The 14,305-nt window shown below is 41.5% G+C and overlaps 1 protein-coding gene across 2 annotated transcripts in view; it reads right to left on the minus strand.

Moving 5' to 3' along the window:
- Nucleotides 1–14,305, minus strand: part of cpne4b (copine IVb) — a 374,751-nt gene that overhangs the window by 323,361 nt on the left and 37,085 nt on the right. For both annotated transcript variants that reach the window (XM_072560364.1, XM_072560365.1), the window contains exon 2: nt 5,889–6,079. In XM_072560364.1, coding sequence (XP_072416465.1) covers nt 5,889–6,068 — 180 coding nt within the window. In that variant the 5' untranslated portion in view covers nt 6,069–6,079. The remainder of the gene's footprint in view (nt 1–5,888; nt 6,080–14,305) is intronic.

Raw genomic sequence — 14,305 nt, forward strand, 5'->3', positions numbered from 1 at the left:
GGTGTTAAGTTGGAGGCTTGGGACTGGGATAAGGTGGAGGGTGGGGAAATGAGGAAACTGGTGATATCTACAGTGATCTCATTCAGTTGAAGGGTTCCAAGGCGGAAGATGAGATGTTCTTCCTCCAGGTGTTGGGTGATAAGGGTTAGATGATGGAGGAGGCCCAGGACCTGCATATCCTTGGTGGAGTGGAAGGGGCTGTTGAAGTGTTCAGCCACAGGGTGGTGGGGTTGGTGGGCCCGGGTATCCCAGAGACGTTCCCAGAAATGATCCGCAAGTTGGCGTCCTGTCTCCCCGATGTAGAGGAGACCACATTGGGTACCACGGGCACAGTAGATCCAAGACATCAGCAGCTCAGGCGGGCACCAGGGGATGGCAGAGCATAAAACAATTACTCACTCAGCTGGTTTCTTGGCAGAGAATCATGAGGCGAGAAAACACAAGGGAAAGAGAGATCGACCCTCACAATAGACCAGTCCAGCCTGGTCTGGCCAACATGTGACTCCAGAACAACAACAATGTGACTGACTCTTAACTGCCTTCTGGGTAATGAGAGATAGGTAATAAATACTGACCTAGACAACCACAGCCCATGAATGAATAAAGAAATTAAGTAAAACAGACTAAAACCAAAAAAATGCAAAGACGAGATACTTTTCCCAACAGTTTTTTTTCTCAATGGAGTTTGCATTTATCAAGTTTAGATCTGCATAGTGTATCTTTTACAAAAAAAATTATATAAAAGATACACAAAGAAGGAGCGATTATTTATATATGGAGCTTGTGGGAAGGTCTACACATGATATACAGATATTCCACTTCGGAGCATTATGTTCATATTAGAGTGAAAGGCAATATATTAGGTATTTACAACTGGGTTCAACTGAAACTCTTGAAGAGTATAAAGAGTGTAGGGGCAGTCTTAAGAAAGAAATAAGGAAGGCAAAGAGGGGATACAACAAAACCTTGGCCAGTAAGGTTAAAGATAACCCCACACATTGATGGATCTGGAAAGAGTTTGTTTTAAATCTAGAGATTGAAAGCTGAATCTTGGATTATTTGAGGGGGAGCCGATTTTTTGTTTATTCAGTTAAGTGTTTGAATCCCTTTGAATATTTATGTTTCTTCTATTTTTCACATACTTAACATTAAATTTCTGGGGAAGGAATGTTTTTTTTGTATATAGGAGAGTTTCTTTTTAGGCTTAATGTCACTGAGGGCATACAAGAGACACTGAGTGTGATGGTTAGTAGATTTAGAGAAGTAATTACACATTAGGATCAGTCAGATAGATGGGTGACTGTCAGGAAAGGTAAGAAGGTAGTTCAGAAGTGTCTTGCGGCTATTTCTCTCTCAAACAGATATTCCATTTTGGGTACTGTTGAAGAGGACAGTCTCTCAGAGGAAAATACTGGGGTGGCACGGTGGCATGGTGGTTCAGTGGTTAGCACTGCTGCCTCACAGCTCTAGGGACCCGGGTTCAATTCCCACCTCGGGCAACCATCTGTGTGGAGTTTGCATGTTCTCCCCATGTCTGCATGGGTTTCCTCTGGGTGCTCCGGTTTCCTCCCACAGTCCAAAGGTGTGTAGGTCAGGTGAATTGGCCATGCTAAATTGCCTATAGTGCCAGGGGGGAATGGGTTGCTCTTCGGAAGGTCGGTGTGGACTTGTTTGGCCGAAGGGCCTGTTTCCACACTGTAGTGTAGTGAATCTAATGAAGTAGCAGTCAGATCTTGGGCACTAAGAAGGAATCTTACATTAAACAAGATTTAAAAGAATAATTGTTATGGAGATTCTCCTGTCGGGGCACAGACAAGAGATACTGTGGCAGTGAGCATGAAGCTAGGATAGTATGTAGCTTTCTTGGTGCCAGGGTTAAGGACATCGCAAAACATTTGAAGTTATTTGTCAAAGGGAAAGTGAGAAATCGGAAATTATTGTCCATATTTGTAGGAACAACATGGAGAAAGGGTTAAAGCTTTGCAGAGTGAACATAAAAGGTTAGGTAGGAGTTTGGTACATGTATGGAATGATCTGCCAGAGGAAGTGGTGGAGGCACATAAACATTTAAAAGGCATCTGGATGGATATATAAGTAGAAAGGATTTAGAGGTATATGGGCCAAATGCTGGCAAATGGGACTAGATTAATTTAGGATATCTGGTCAGCATGGACAAGTTGGACTGAAGGGATTCTGGATTAGTGGTGCTGGAAAAGCACAGCAGTTCAGGCAGCATCTGAGGAGCAGGAAAATCGATGTTTCGGGCAAAAGCCCTTCATCAGGAGTACAGGCAGAGTACCTGTAGGGTGGAGAGATAAATGAGAAGGCAGAGGAAATGACCTGGGAGTTGCAGTGGGAGAGGGACTCCCTGAGATTCTTGTAGAGAGAGGAGGAAAACTTCTTCAAGGCAGGCACCCTTGCAAGGGGATTCGCAGTCGGGTTAAAATCCACTAGGTAAAAACAATGACTGCAGATGCTGGAAACCAGATTCTGGATTAGAGTAGTGCTGAAAAAGCACAGCAGTTCAGGCAGCATCCGAGGAGCAGCAAAATCGACGTTTCGGGCAAAAGCCCTTCATCAGGAATACAGGCAGAGAGCCTGTATTTATCTCTCCTCCCTTCAGGCTCTCTGCCTGTATTCCTGATGAAGGGCTTTTGCCTGAAACGTCGATTTTTCTGCCCCTCGGATGCTGCCTGAACTGCTGTGCTTTTTCAGCACTACTCTAATCCAGAATCTGGTTTCCAGCATCTGCAGTCATTGTTTTTACCAGGTTAGACGAAGGGTCTGTTTCCTATGACTGACAACTGGGAGGCCTTCAAAAGTGTAATACCGAGACTTCGGAGCATTATGTTCATATTAGAGTGAAAGGCAATATATTAGGTATTGACAACTGGATTCAACTGAAACTCTTGAAGAGTATAAAGAGTGTAGGGGCAGTCTTAAAAAAGAAATAAGGAAGGCAAAGAGGGGATACAACAAAACCTTGGCCAGTAAGGTTTAAGATAACCCAAGAGGATTCTACAAATACATTTGGAGCACAAGAGGAAATAGAGAGAGTAGGATCCCTTTCAAGATCAGGTTTAAGAGGGTCTTTGAACCCCAGGAGATGGGAGCGATATTAAATAAATAGTTTGCATCAGCTTTTACTGTTTGAAAGAAATGGAAGCTAGAGAACTCAGGGAAATAAATATTAATGTTTTGAAAACAGTTCACATTGCAGAAGAGGAAGTGCTAGAGGTCTTAGAAAACACAACCATAAAGATAAATCTTCAGGACTCAATCAAGTGTATTCCAGGACACCGTGTGAAGTTCAGGAGGAAATTGCGGGGCCCATAGCAGAAATATTTGTATCGTCTATAAACAAGGAGTGGAGGGTTAATAATGTTGTGTCAATTTTTTAAGAAGAGGTGGAAACAGAAACCTAGAAACTATAAACCTGTCTGACATTAGTGGTGAGCAAGTTGTTGGAGGTGATTCAGAACGATAGGACTTACATGCATTTGGAGAGAAAAGGAATGTTTAGGGATAGTTGGCATGGTTTTGTGCAAGGGAATTTGAATCTCATAAACTTGATTGTGATTTTTAGCCAAAAAGATTGATGAGGCGAGAGCAGTAGATATTGTTTACATGGACTTTAGTAAAGCCTTTTACAAGTTTCCACATAGTAGACTAATCAGTAAAGTTAGATCACATGAGATTCAGAGACAGCTTGCCAATTGGATATTAAATTGGCTTTATGGTAGGAGACAGAGGGTAGAGGGTTGTTTTTCAGACTGGAGGCCTGTGACCAGTGCTGTACCACAACGATGTGTACTGGGTCCACTGCTATTTGTCATTTACATAAACAATTTAGATGAGAATATGGGAGGTATGGTTAGTAAGTTTGCAGATGACACCAAATTGGTGGTATAGTGGGCAGTGAGGAAGGTTATCTAAGATTACAAAGAGATGGGAGAGATATTAAATAAATATTTTGCCCATTTTGATCAATGGTCAATGGGCTGAGGAGTGACAGATTTGGATAAATGCAAGATAGGATTTACCTATCTTGCATTTGTCTAACATACATTGTAAACTAATGTTCTGAGTTGAGCATCCTCTTTGTGCAACATAGAGCAATTTTCCATTTTATTTTAGAAAGTCATACAGCACGGAAACTGACCTTTTGTTTCAACCAGTCCTTGCTGACCAAGGACAGGATTTATACAATTAATGGTAGGGCCCAGGGTAGTGTTATTGAATAGAGAGATGTAGGGGTTCAGGTACATAATTCTTTGAAATTTGTACCACAGGTAGACAGTGTGGTTAAGATGGTGATTAGCACACTTGCCTTCATTGCTCAGACTTTTGAATATGAGAGTTGAATGTCATGTTGAGGTTGTACAGGACACTGGTGAGATCTCTTCTGGAGTAATGTGTCCCATTCTGGTCACCTTGTTACAGGAAGAATACTATAAAACTGAGAGGGTTCAGAAAAGATTTACCAGCATGTTGCTGGAAATGGAGGATTTGAGATATGAAACCAGACTGGAAAGACTGGATTTTATTTACTGGAGCGTAGGAGATTGAGGGGTGACTTTATTGAGGTTTATAAAATCATCAAGCATAGAGATAAGGTGAATGACAAGGGTTTTTTCCCCCTAGAGTAGGGAGTTCAAATCTAGGGGGCGTATTTTTTAAGGTGAGAGGATAAAAATGATATGAAGTCAATATTTTTACACAGAGAGTGGTTCATGTGTGGAATGAACTGCCAGAGAAAGTGGTGGATGTGGGTACAGTTCCAAGTCTAAAAGACATTTGGATAAGTACATGAATAGGAAAGGTTTGGAGGGATATGGGCGAGGAGCAGGCAGGTGGGAGTGGTTTAGTTTGGAAACATGATCAGCAAGGACTGGTTGAAACTAAAAGTCAGTTTCTGTGCTGTATGACATTCTAAAATAAAATGGAAAATTGCTTTATGTTGCACAAAGAGGATGCTCAACTCAGAACATTAGTTTACAATGTATATTAGACAAATCTGAATTTTAAAATGAGATAACAAAGCTCAAAATATGCAACAAAGCTGGTGCAATGTCAGAAATTGTGGCGATCCAAAGAGTCTTGGGAGATGGGGTCAGCTACACAAACCATGAAAACTGCAAGGGGGGGCAGGCACAGAAGATCATTGAAAGGGCTTGTCTAATGGTAAGTGTTGTATGTGAAATACAAGGAAGTAGAAGTCACACTTTAGATAAACAAACACCCATTTAGCCCACACCTGAGCAGTTGTGGGCACGGCATTTTCTGAAGTTTATAAGGAGAGATTGGATCAAGGTTTTCAAGCTTATTAAGAGGAAAGAGGGAGGGTAAATAGGGACACACTATTTCTGCTGGTGGGGGAGACTCAGACTCTGGAGCAGATGCGAAAAATCAGAGCCAGAGGTTTCAGGAGTGACATTAGAAAACATTCCTACACATAGAGTGGTACATACTTAGAACTCTCATCTGCGAATGACAGGTGGCATTAGAAGAATTTCATACTTAAAGTCTTGGATTGTCTGCCAATGGCATGAAAAGGGTCATTGATCAACCAGAATCCCATTGATTTTTGGAACAGGCTTCCCCTTTACCTGAAAAAGCTGTCTATGTCATTACTTTTCTGGGGAATGGTATTTTCGATAGCATTCTATTAACAAGGGGAAGAAGAACAATGATCAACTGCTGGTTGTGTCATAAAATTGATTGAAAAGAATACCTCCCCATTGGTACTTTGACCTCTTTCCTTCCTTGGATAAATTGGTATTTTGAACAGCATCATTGCTACAGCACCCACAAACAAGGAGCTCTGCAGTAACTCCAGTACAAGGTGTAAAAGCAGATTTTTCAATGTCAACCTGTTATGACCATACCTCCAGCCATTGTCCATGTGACTGCATTTTAAGGATGACACAGGGATCCGGTTTGGAGAGTGCATCTCGGTCCGATATGCCTTTGCACGATACTCGCAGTTCCACCTTCGTCAGGCAGGGGCTGGAAAACAGTCCCAGCGTGTTTGCGGCTGACTCATAGATGTTGCTCATCTTCTTCATAGTATGCTGCCCTGTGGAAAGATCAAGGAGATGATTTCTCATTCTTCCCGTTTCAAATGGGAGCTGTATGACTTTGGCAGAAAACATTAATTAATTAACAACAACAGAAACAGAAATTGCTGGGAAAACTCAGCAAGTCTGGCAACATCTGTGCAGAGAAAGCAAAGTTAGCATTTCTGTCCAGTGATCCTTTTTAACTAATTAAATGCTCATTTTAAACGTAAATACCATCCCACATAGGAACAAAGGAAAGGTTATAATGATAACCATGACAACAATTTGCATTTTCCTGTAAATAGTATCTTTGATATAGGAAAACACTCCCAGAATACTTCACAGCAGAGGTTTTTGACACCAGAAAGTAATATTAGGACAGTTGACCAAAATCTAAAGTCTAGCATAGGGGAGAGGATAGGGAAGACATAATGTTCATGCCATACAAATGAACATCTCCAAAAAGAGACAATCTACCCACCACCCCTTGATATTCAATGGCATTAGCATCACCCTCTATCAACATCCCGAGGTTACCATTGACAAGAAACTAAACAAGACCCACTGTGTAACTATAGTGGCTACAACAACAGGTCCAAAGCTAGGAATTGCATTTCCTGATTCCTCAAAGGTTGCCCACCATCCACAAGACACACGTCAACAGTGCAATGGAATACTCTCCACTTGCCTGGATGAATGAAGCTCCAACAGCATTCAATAAACTTTACCTATCCAGGACAAAGCAGCCCGCTTATTTGACACTACATCTACAAACATCTACTCCCTCCACTACAACGCTCAGTGTGTACCATCTACAAGATGCAGTGCAGAGGTTCACCAAAGATCTTTGGTCAGTATCTTCCAAACTCACAAACGTTTCCATCGAGAAGGACAAAGGCAGCAGATGCAATGAAACGCCGTCAGCTGCATGATCCCTTCTAAGCCATTTTCGAAGTATATTGGCGTTCCTTCTGGGTCACTGGGTCAAAATTCTGGAATTCCCTCCCTGAGGACATCGTGGGTCAACCTACATCACATGGACTGCAGCGGTTCAAGGAAGCAGTTCACCCCAACCTTCTCAAGGGCAACAAGGAACAGGCAATAAATGCTAGCCCAGCCAGTGATGCCCACGTACCACAAGAGAATAAAAAGACAAAGAGGTGGAGAGGTTGGGGGATGGAATTCGAGAAATTCGCGCAAAGGCAGCTCCCACGAAAGGTGGAGTGATTAAAATTGAGAAGGCTGAAGGGGCAGCAGTTGGAGCAGAGCAGAGAGGATTGTGGGGGTCCAGGAGATTACAGGGACAGGGTGGGTGAGGCCATGGAGGGATTTGAAAACAAGGGTAGGAATATTAAACATCAAGGCTTTACTTAAGCTAGAATCAATGCTGGCAAGGGAACGTGGGTGTGTGTATGGAGGAAGGTGTCATGGCCAAATTGAATGGTGCTGCTTAGGATTCAGACAGCTTTGTGGGGGTGATCAAGCTGAGACCTCAAGCCTTTGCCCACTCAACTTAAAATTCATCAAACAAAATAAAAATTACAAAACCTCATTAAATCTATGACAGTTTGCCCTGGCCTTTGCCAGCTTTTAAGATTACCAGATGAGCAATCCTCCATTCAGTACTCCAGCCTGCGCTTGACCCATATCCCTCCAAATCTTTCCTATTCATTATAATGTCTTTTAAATGTTGTAACTACCTGTATCCACCACTTCCACTAGCTGTTCAATCCACACACGAACCACTCTCTGTGTAAAAAAGTTGCCCTGCTTGTCCTTTTTATAACTTTCTCCTCTCACTGTAAAAATATGTCTCCCAGTCTTGAGATCCCCCAGTCCAGAAAAAAGACCTTTGTTATTGTCCCTCATGATTTGATAAACCTCTGTAAGGTCACCCCTCAACCTCCTATGCTCCAGTGAAAAAAGTCCCAGGCTATCCTGCCTCTTCTCACAACTCAAACCTTCCACTTCTGGTGACAACCTGGTAAATCTTTCCTGAACCCTCTCCAATTTAATAGCATCTTTCCTACAGCAGGGTGACCAGAACTATACACAGTATCAGACAGACCTCACCAATAACCTGTTCGGATAGTTGACTGTTGAGTTCTCACTGCCTGTGCTATGAAACACACCACCACATCTTTATTATACAGCACTCAGTTCGATTACTCTGTTGTGTACATCACTTTGATAAGGCTTGATTATAGCCCTCCTTATGCTCTACATCGTAATCAAATGTTTTTCAGTTTAACACTCCCTCAGTGATGCTCAGTTCACTGTACGACTGGTGAATGATGCCAACAGCAAGGGTTCAATTCCCACGCCAGGGAGCTTGCCATGAAGGACTCTCCTTCGCAATCTCTCCCCACACTGCCTGAGGTGTGCTGGACCTCAGGTTAAACTACTAAAGTCTCTCATGAGAGAGGGAGACTATAGCAATTTTATTACTTAGTCCTAAAGCCTGATTGCTGATTGGACATATGTACTCAAACCCAACCAGAGCAGCTGGAGATAATAAATTCAACCAAATGAATCTGGAATAAAATGTTAGTGCCAGTAATTATGACTGGGAAGCTACTAGATTGAATCTGCTTCACAAAAGCCTCTTTGGGAATGAAATTTGTTGGCCTTCCCAACAGTAAGGCTCTTAACTCAACTCCGAAACAGCTTGTGAATCCATTGTCAACACCAACCCATTCTCAAGGTCAACTCATGATTGTTGTCCTTGCCACTGATGTCCAGATCCCAAGACTGAGTAACAAAGTGGTCTAGGCTGTCTCCCTTTAGACATAGTGTTCAATAGTTCAGTGCTTGATCCTGCGTCTGTTGACAGATCACAATAACATTTGTTAAGACTGGACGTGGAGACCAAGTAGCACTGTATAATTTGAAACAAACGGCATTTAAAAGCATCCAATCAAAATCCTGTGAGCATAGCACCTGGTGTATCATCTCTGCATATCTCCTAGATGCAAAATACAACAGTACATCCATATTATTTAATAATGGAACATCCCCTTCCAATGCACAGAACCACTTTGGAAATCCAGAAGGAATTATCATTGTTGATAAGTCAGCAGAAGGATTTCCTCATAATGAGGTTAGTCCCAGCAAGAGCATTCACATAATAGAACATATCTCACAAATGACTGAAAGCTTCATAGAGCCAAACAATGTATTGTTTTTAAAAATCGTTCATGGGATGTGAGCATCGCTGAATTGGTCTAATGACCCAAACAGCAGCTACGTGTTAACTTAATTGCTGTGGGTCAAAACAGATAAGGTTGGCAGATTTCTTTCTCTAGGACGTTAGTGAACCCAATGTGTTTTTACATTAACAGTGGTTACATAGTTACTGTTAGGCCTGGCTTTTATTGAAATCAAATTTCATCACCTGCCGTGGTACAATTCAAACCCATACTCCCAGAACATTAGCCTGGGGTTCTGGGTTAATAGTGTAATTACATTAACACTCCAACAGCATTTATCCAACATGTTACACTTATGATAGTCTCGAAAAACTCTTCATCCTAAACTTCTTTGGGAAGTAGATAGTAATCCAGGGTCTTTCCGGGGATGGACTGATTTGTACTAATTGTTATTTCCCCATTTCTTACAACACAGCAGTGACTACACTTTTTGCAAAGTACTTAATTAGCTTCAGAATGTTCTGAGGACATGCAAATGTGCTGACCAACAGAGATTCAAACTCAACAGTTTCCTAAATATTCAATACATGGAAGGGGTTCTGGAAATTTCTGTCATGGTGGCTGGATTCAAATCCTAGAACCTCCCTCCCTGACAACACACTCAGTGTAGCTACAACCCAAGGTCTGAAGCAGCTCAAGAAAGGAGATCTCCACAATGTCCTCAAGGGCAATTAGTGATAGGTAATAAATACTGGACTATATATCACATCCTCACATCCCACGATTAAATTTAAAAGTAAACTAACTAATATAGCTGATGGCTCAGAATTATGAATCCTAAAATGAAGGGTGATTCTTAAAAGTAATGAGAGAAGGAATGGTCATAATTTCAAAATTATGATGAATATTCATTGTACAAAAGATCTCTCCAAACCTTCTGAACTCATACACAAGGTGAGTAATTCGCTTCCTGACTCCCCACCACTGACCACAGACAAGTCAGGAGTGTAATGGAATACCCCACACTGGCCTCAGATGACTGTAGCTCCAACAAAACTCAACAAGCTCAATGCCATCCAGGGCAAAGCAGCTGCATTTGACAGGCACCCATTGCTGACTCCCTTCAACATTCATCCCTTCCACATTTCCAAGATGCAACTCACCAAGCTTCTCTCAAACTCACAAAATCTACCACACAGAAGGACAAGGGCAGCAGACACATGGGAACACCAATCCCTTGCAAATTCCCCTCCGGGCCGCTCTCCATCCTGACCTGGAAATACATTCCCGCCCCTTCGTTGTCACTGTGGTAAAGACCTGGAAGTTTATCCCTGACAGCGTTTTGGGTGTACATACAGCACATGGACAGCAGCAGTGTGAGGAGACAGCTCAACATCACTTTCTCTGTGGAAGTTAAGGATAAACAAAATATGCTGGCTTTGCCCATGTTACCCACACCTCATGAAAGAATATTATAATATAAAGGAAAAAAGTGTTCTCTCTGTCTCTGTGAATCAGAGTTGTACAACTGCCAACATGCCAAGGATTTCAAAGCCCCAGAGGAGATCCTACTATTGAAGTTCAAAGTGCAATAAAATCATAAAAAATATATGCCTGAACTTAACAATTAATTTACACACACCAGGAATTGAATGGAAAATTGAATTAAACATGAGAACATCAATATAGAACTTATTAATAAATACATAAATAATCAGAAGTGAAAACGAATGGATTTTGTGACATCAATAGCACCTTTTTGTGATCTCAGGATGGTGCAGAGTGCTTTATAGTCAGTGAAACATTTTTGATGGGTAGTCATGTGTGGGTTTCCACCGGGTGCTCCAGTTTCCTCCAAAGATGTGCAGGTAGATGGATTGGCCATGTTAAATTGCCCATGGCATTTAGGGATGTGCAGCCTACATGGGTTAGCCATGGGAAATGCAGGGTTACAGAGATGGGGTGACAGGATGGGTCTGGGTTGGATGCTCTTCCAATGGTCGGTGTGAACCTGGTGGGCTTAATGGCCTGCTTCCACACTGCAGGGATTCTTTGATTCCATTACTTATTTCGGTATTGTGGGGAAGTTGGGTTAAGGATACAGCTAACAAGTTTCTAAAGCATCACAGTTAATAAACTTAAAAATGGATCATCAATTTTCAACTTCTTTCATCAAAGATTTAATAGTTATGACCTTTAACCAACTAAAATGGTTTTCGAAAGGGAAAAACACTGACTTAAGATGACGACAGTGATCACCTGACTATAAGTCAAGACAGTTCACAAAAATATCAACAAACAAGAGATCCAGTTTGAAGGGAAATTAATGAGCCATTAAAATGACTGAAATCAGTCACACAGTTCTGCATCTCCCACTCAACTGACATCCTTCTGGAAGTTCCATAGTTGGAATGAAAGATTCACCTGTAGAGGATCCAGCTCGGAAATAAAAATGGTAAACACTGGAAAACACAAATGAATGGTGTTTCAAACAGAGAGATCAGAGTAAAGAATCATGGTACTGTAACAACAGAACCTTGCTCTGTCTCTCCCCATTTTCTCAGCCTCTTGGAAGACAATGTCCAGTGAAGAGCAAGCAGAGAAATATCAATTAACTGAGAACTCAAAGCTACAAGAGCTTGCTGTGTGTAAATCGGTAAATAGTCCAGTGGGTCACAAATACTTCATTGGCTATAAAGCACCTTGGGATATCCTGAGGTAGTGAAAGGCATTATGCAAATTCAAGTCTTTGCCCTTATTACACAACTGTGCCACACAATTGGATTTGACACAGTAGCAACTTCAGCAAATAAAGTTGCAGAGAGGGTAATCAGCAAGGGTGGAGATCACAGTGGGGTCATACTTTGAGGCGAAAGCCCTCAGTAAGCCTTGTGGAAATGGGAATATTAACCAGGAAAAGCAGACTCAGGCAGCAGGACCTCAAGTCAGAGAGACTAAGCAATTAGAATTTATGTGAAAAATACATCATTAGAATAAAATAACAATATATCCTTCATGCAATCCCTTGATTAGAAATTAATTGCATCTTCATTACTAATTTAAAATTAGGCTATCATTGATCTATTTTCAGTATATTAGAATTATTGATCATTTACTTTGTTCAGTTAAGAGAGTTACAGATTTATAAAATACTTGATCAATAGTTTATTCTTTTCATATCTGCTGGTGAATTATTTATCAAAGACAAACCAAAATTACTGCACGCAGTCAGCAAATTAATTATTCATTGCTGCTAGTCATATGTTTATCAATTGCTGGCGCAGACAGGGAGATATCTACCTTTACATCTCACTGTTTACTTAATAACAATTTCTTTAAAGAAACTATTCACTTCATAATTATTTGTCAATAAAATAGATGCTGTCAAGAAGCATCCATTGAACCTGTTACTGAATGATTTATGTGGGAGCCCTGTTCGTGGAAGCAATTACCTGAGACAGCAATCATTTATTCAGGAGGTTAGGTCACAAAAGGAATTTCCCACAGTGACACTGACTGCATGGGGATCAAAGGTGAAATCCGAGCACAGAGGAGGCCAGTCAGCCTGAAGCTCCTCCTCAAAAGAGCCCTGTAGGTTTGCAATTCCTTTTCCTTCAAATTGTCATCCAATTTCCGATCAAAAGTTGCTATTAACTCTGATTTAATTGCTCTTTCAGCCATCGCGCCCCAGACTGTACCAACTCCCTACATGAAAGAGAAACAATGATCCCCCATTCTTACATCAGAGAGATACTATTGAATTCAGAAACAGAAACAATTGCTTTTCTCAAGGGCGATTAGGAATGGGCAATAAATGGTGGGTAGCCCACATCCCATCAATGAATGATTTTTTTAAAAGTGCTGGAAAAACACAGCAAGTCAGGTAGTGCCATCGGTGGAGAGAAACAGAGTTAATGTCTTGGGATAATAAAAACAGGTAGAGGGAAACCGTTTTAAAACCAGTGGAAGCCTGGAGAGTAACAGGATGAAGAAAACAGATAAAATCCTGATGGGACTGGACAGGCTAGATGTGGGAAGAATGTTCCCAATGTTGGGGAAGTCCAGAAGGAGTCTATGAATAAGGGATAAGCCATTCAGAACTGATATGTGGAAGACTTTCTTCACTCAGAGAGTGGGAACCTATCGAATGCTTTCCCGCAGGAAGCTACTGGGGCCAATTTGTTAGATATATTCAAGAGGGAGCTGGACATGGCCCTTGTGGTTAAAGGGATCCAGGAATACAGAGAGAGAGGTGGGAATGGGATATTGAAATTGCATGATCAGTCATGATAGCATCGAAGGGCCGAATGGCCTACTCCTGCACCTATGTTCGATGTAATGTCCGTGATATGGTGGAGACCAGGCCTGAATAACAAAAGATTTCATGATGTAACAGCGTAAAGGAAGTGGCTAGAAATAGTGATGAAGTGTATGTGCATTCAAATGAGGCCTAAATGGTTAAAACCAATATGAACACAACATGAGAAAAGGAAACAAAACAAACACCAACTAGAAAAACAGAGAAAATGCAACTAGAAAAAGATGGAAGCAGTGGATATAATGTACTGCTGTCGAATTTGGTATTGAGTTCAGAATGTTGCAGAGAGCTGTGTTGAAAGATGATTTGCTTTTCCCCTCTATGTGTTAAGCTTCACTGGAATGCTTCTGTTGCCTCTCATCCCTTTGTCGGCCACCCACATCCTCAGGTTACTGACCCTTCTCCCAGCTTTCTCTTGTTTGATCATGATATTCCATAATTCTGACAATCTTTATTAAGTCTCCTCTCAATCTTCTCATTTCGAAGAAAACCATAGCCCAGCTTCTCCAGTTTCTCCATGTAACCAGGTGCCAATTGTATTGAGTCTATCAATCTGAACTAAAGAGGGATTTGAAGGGAGGTGTTGGAATTGAATGAAACAAGAGCATGTCGTGCATTCAAATGTTCAGGGGCAAAACTGTCTCTTGACAGATGGTTTAGGAGGGAGGGGTTCAGATTTTTTGGAACATTGGGACTGGTTCTGGGGGAGGTGGGACTATTACAAATTGGACAGTCTACACCTGGACCAGACTGGAACCAATGTCCTTGGGGGTGCT

Source organism: Chiloscyllium punctatum, chromosome 41 (assembly GCF_047496795.1).
Source record: "Chiloscyllium punctatum isolate Juve2018m chromosome 41, sChiPun1.3, whole genome shotgun sequence".
NCBI classification, from domain to species: domain Eukaryota; kingdom Metazoa; phylum Chordata; class Chondrichthyes; order Orectolobiformes; family Hemiscylliidae; genus Chiloscyllium; species Chiloscyllium punctatum.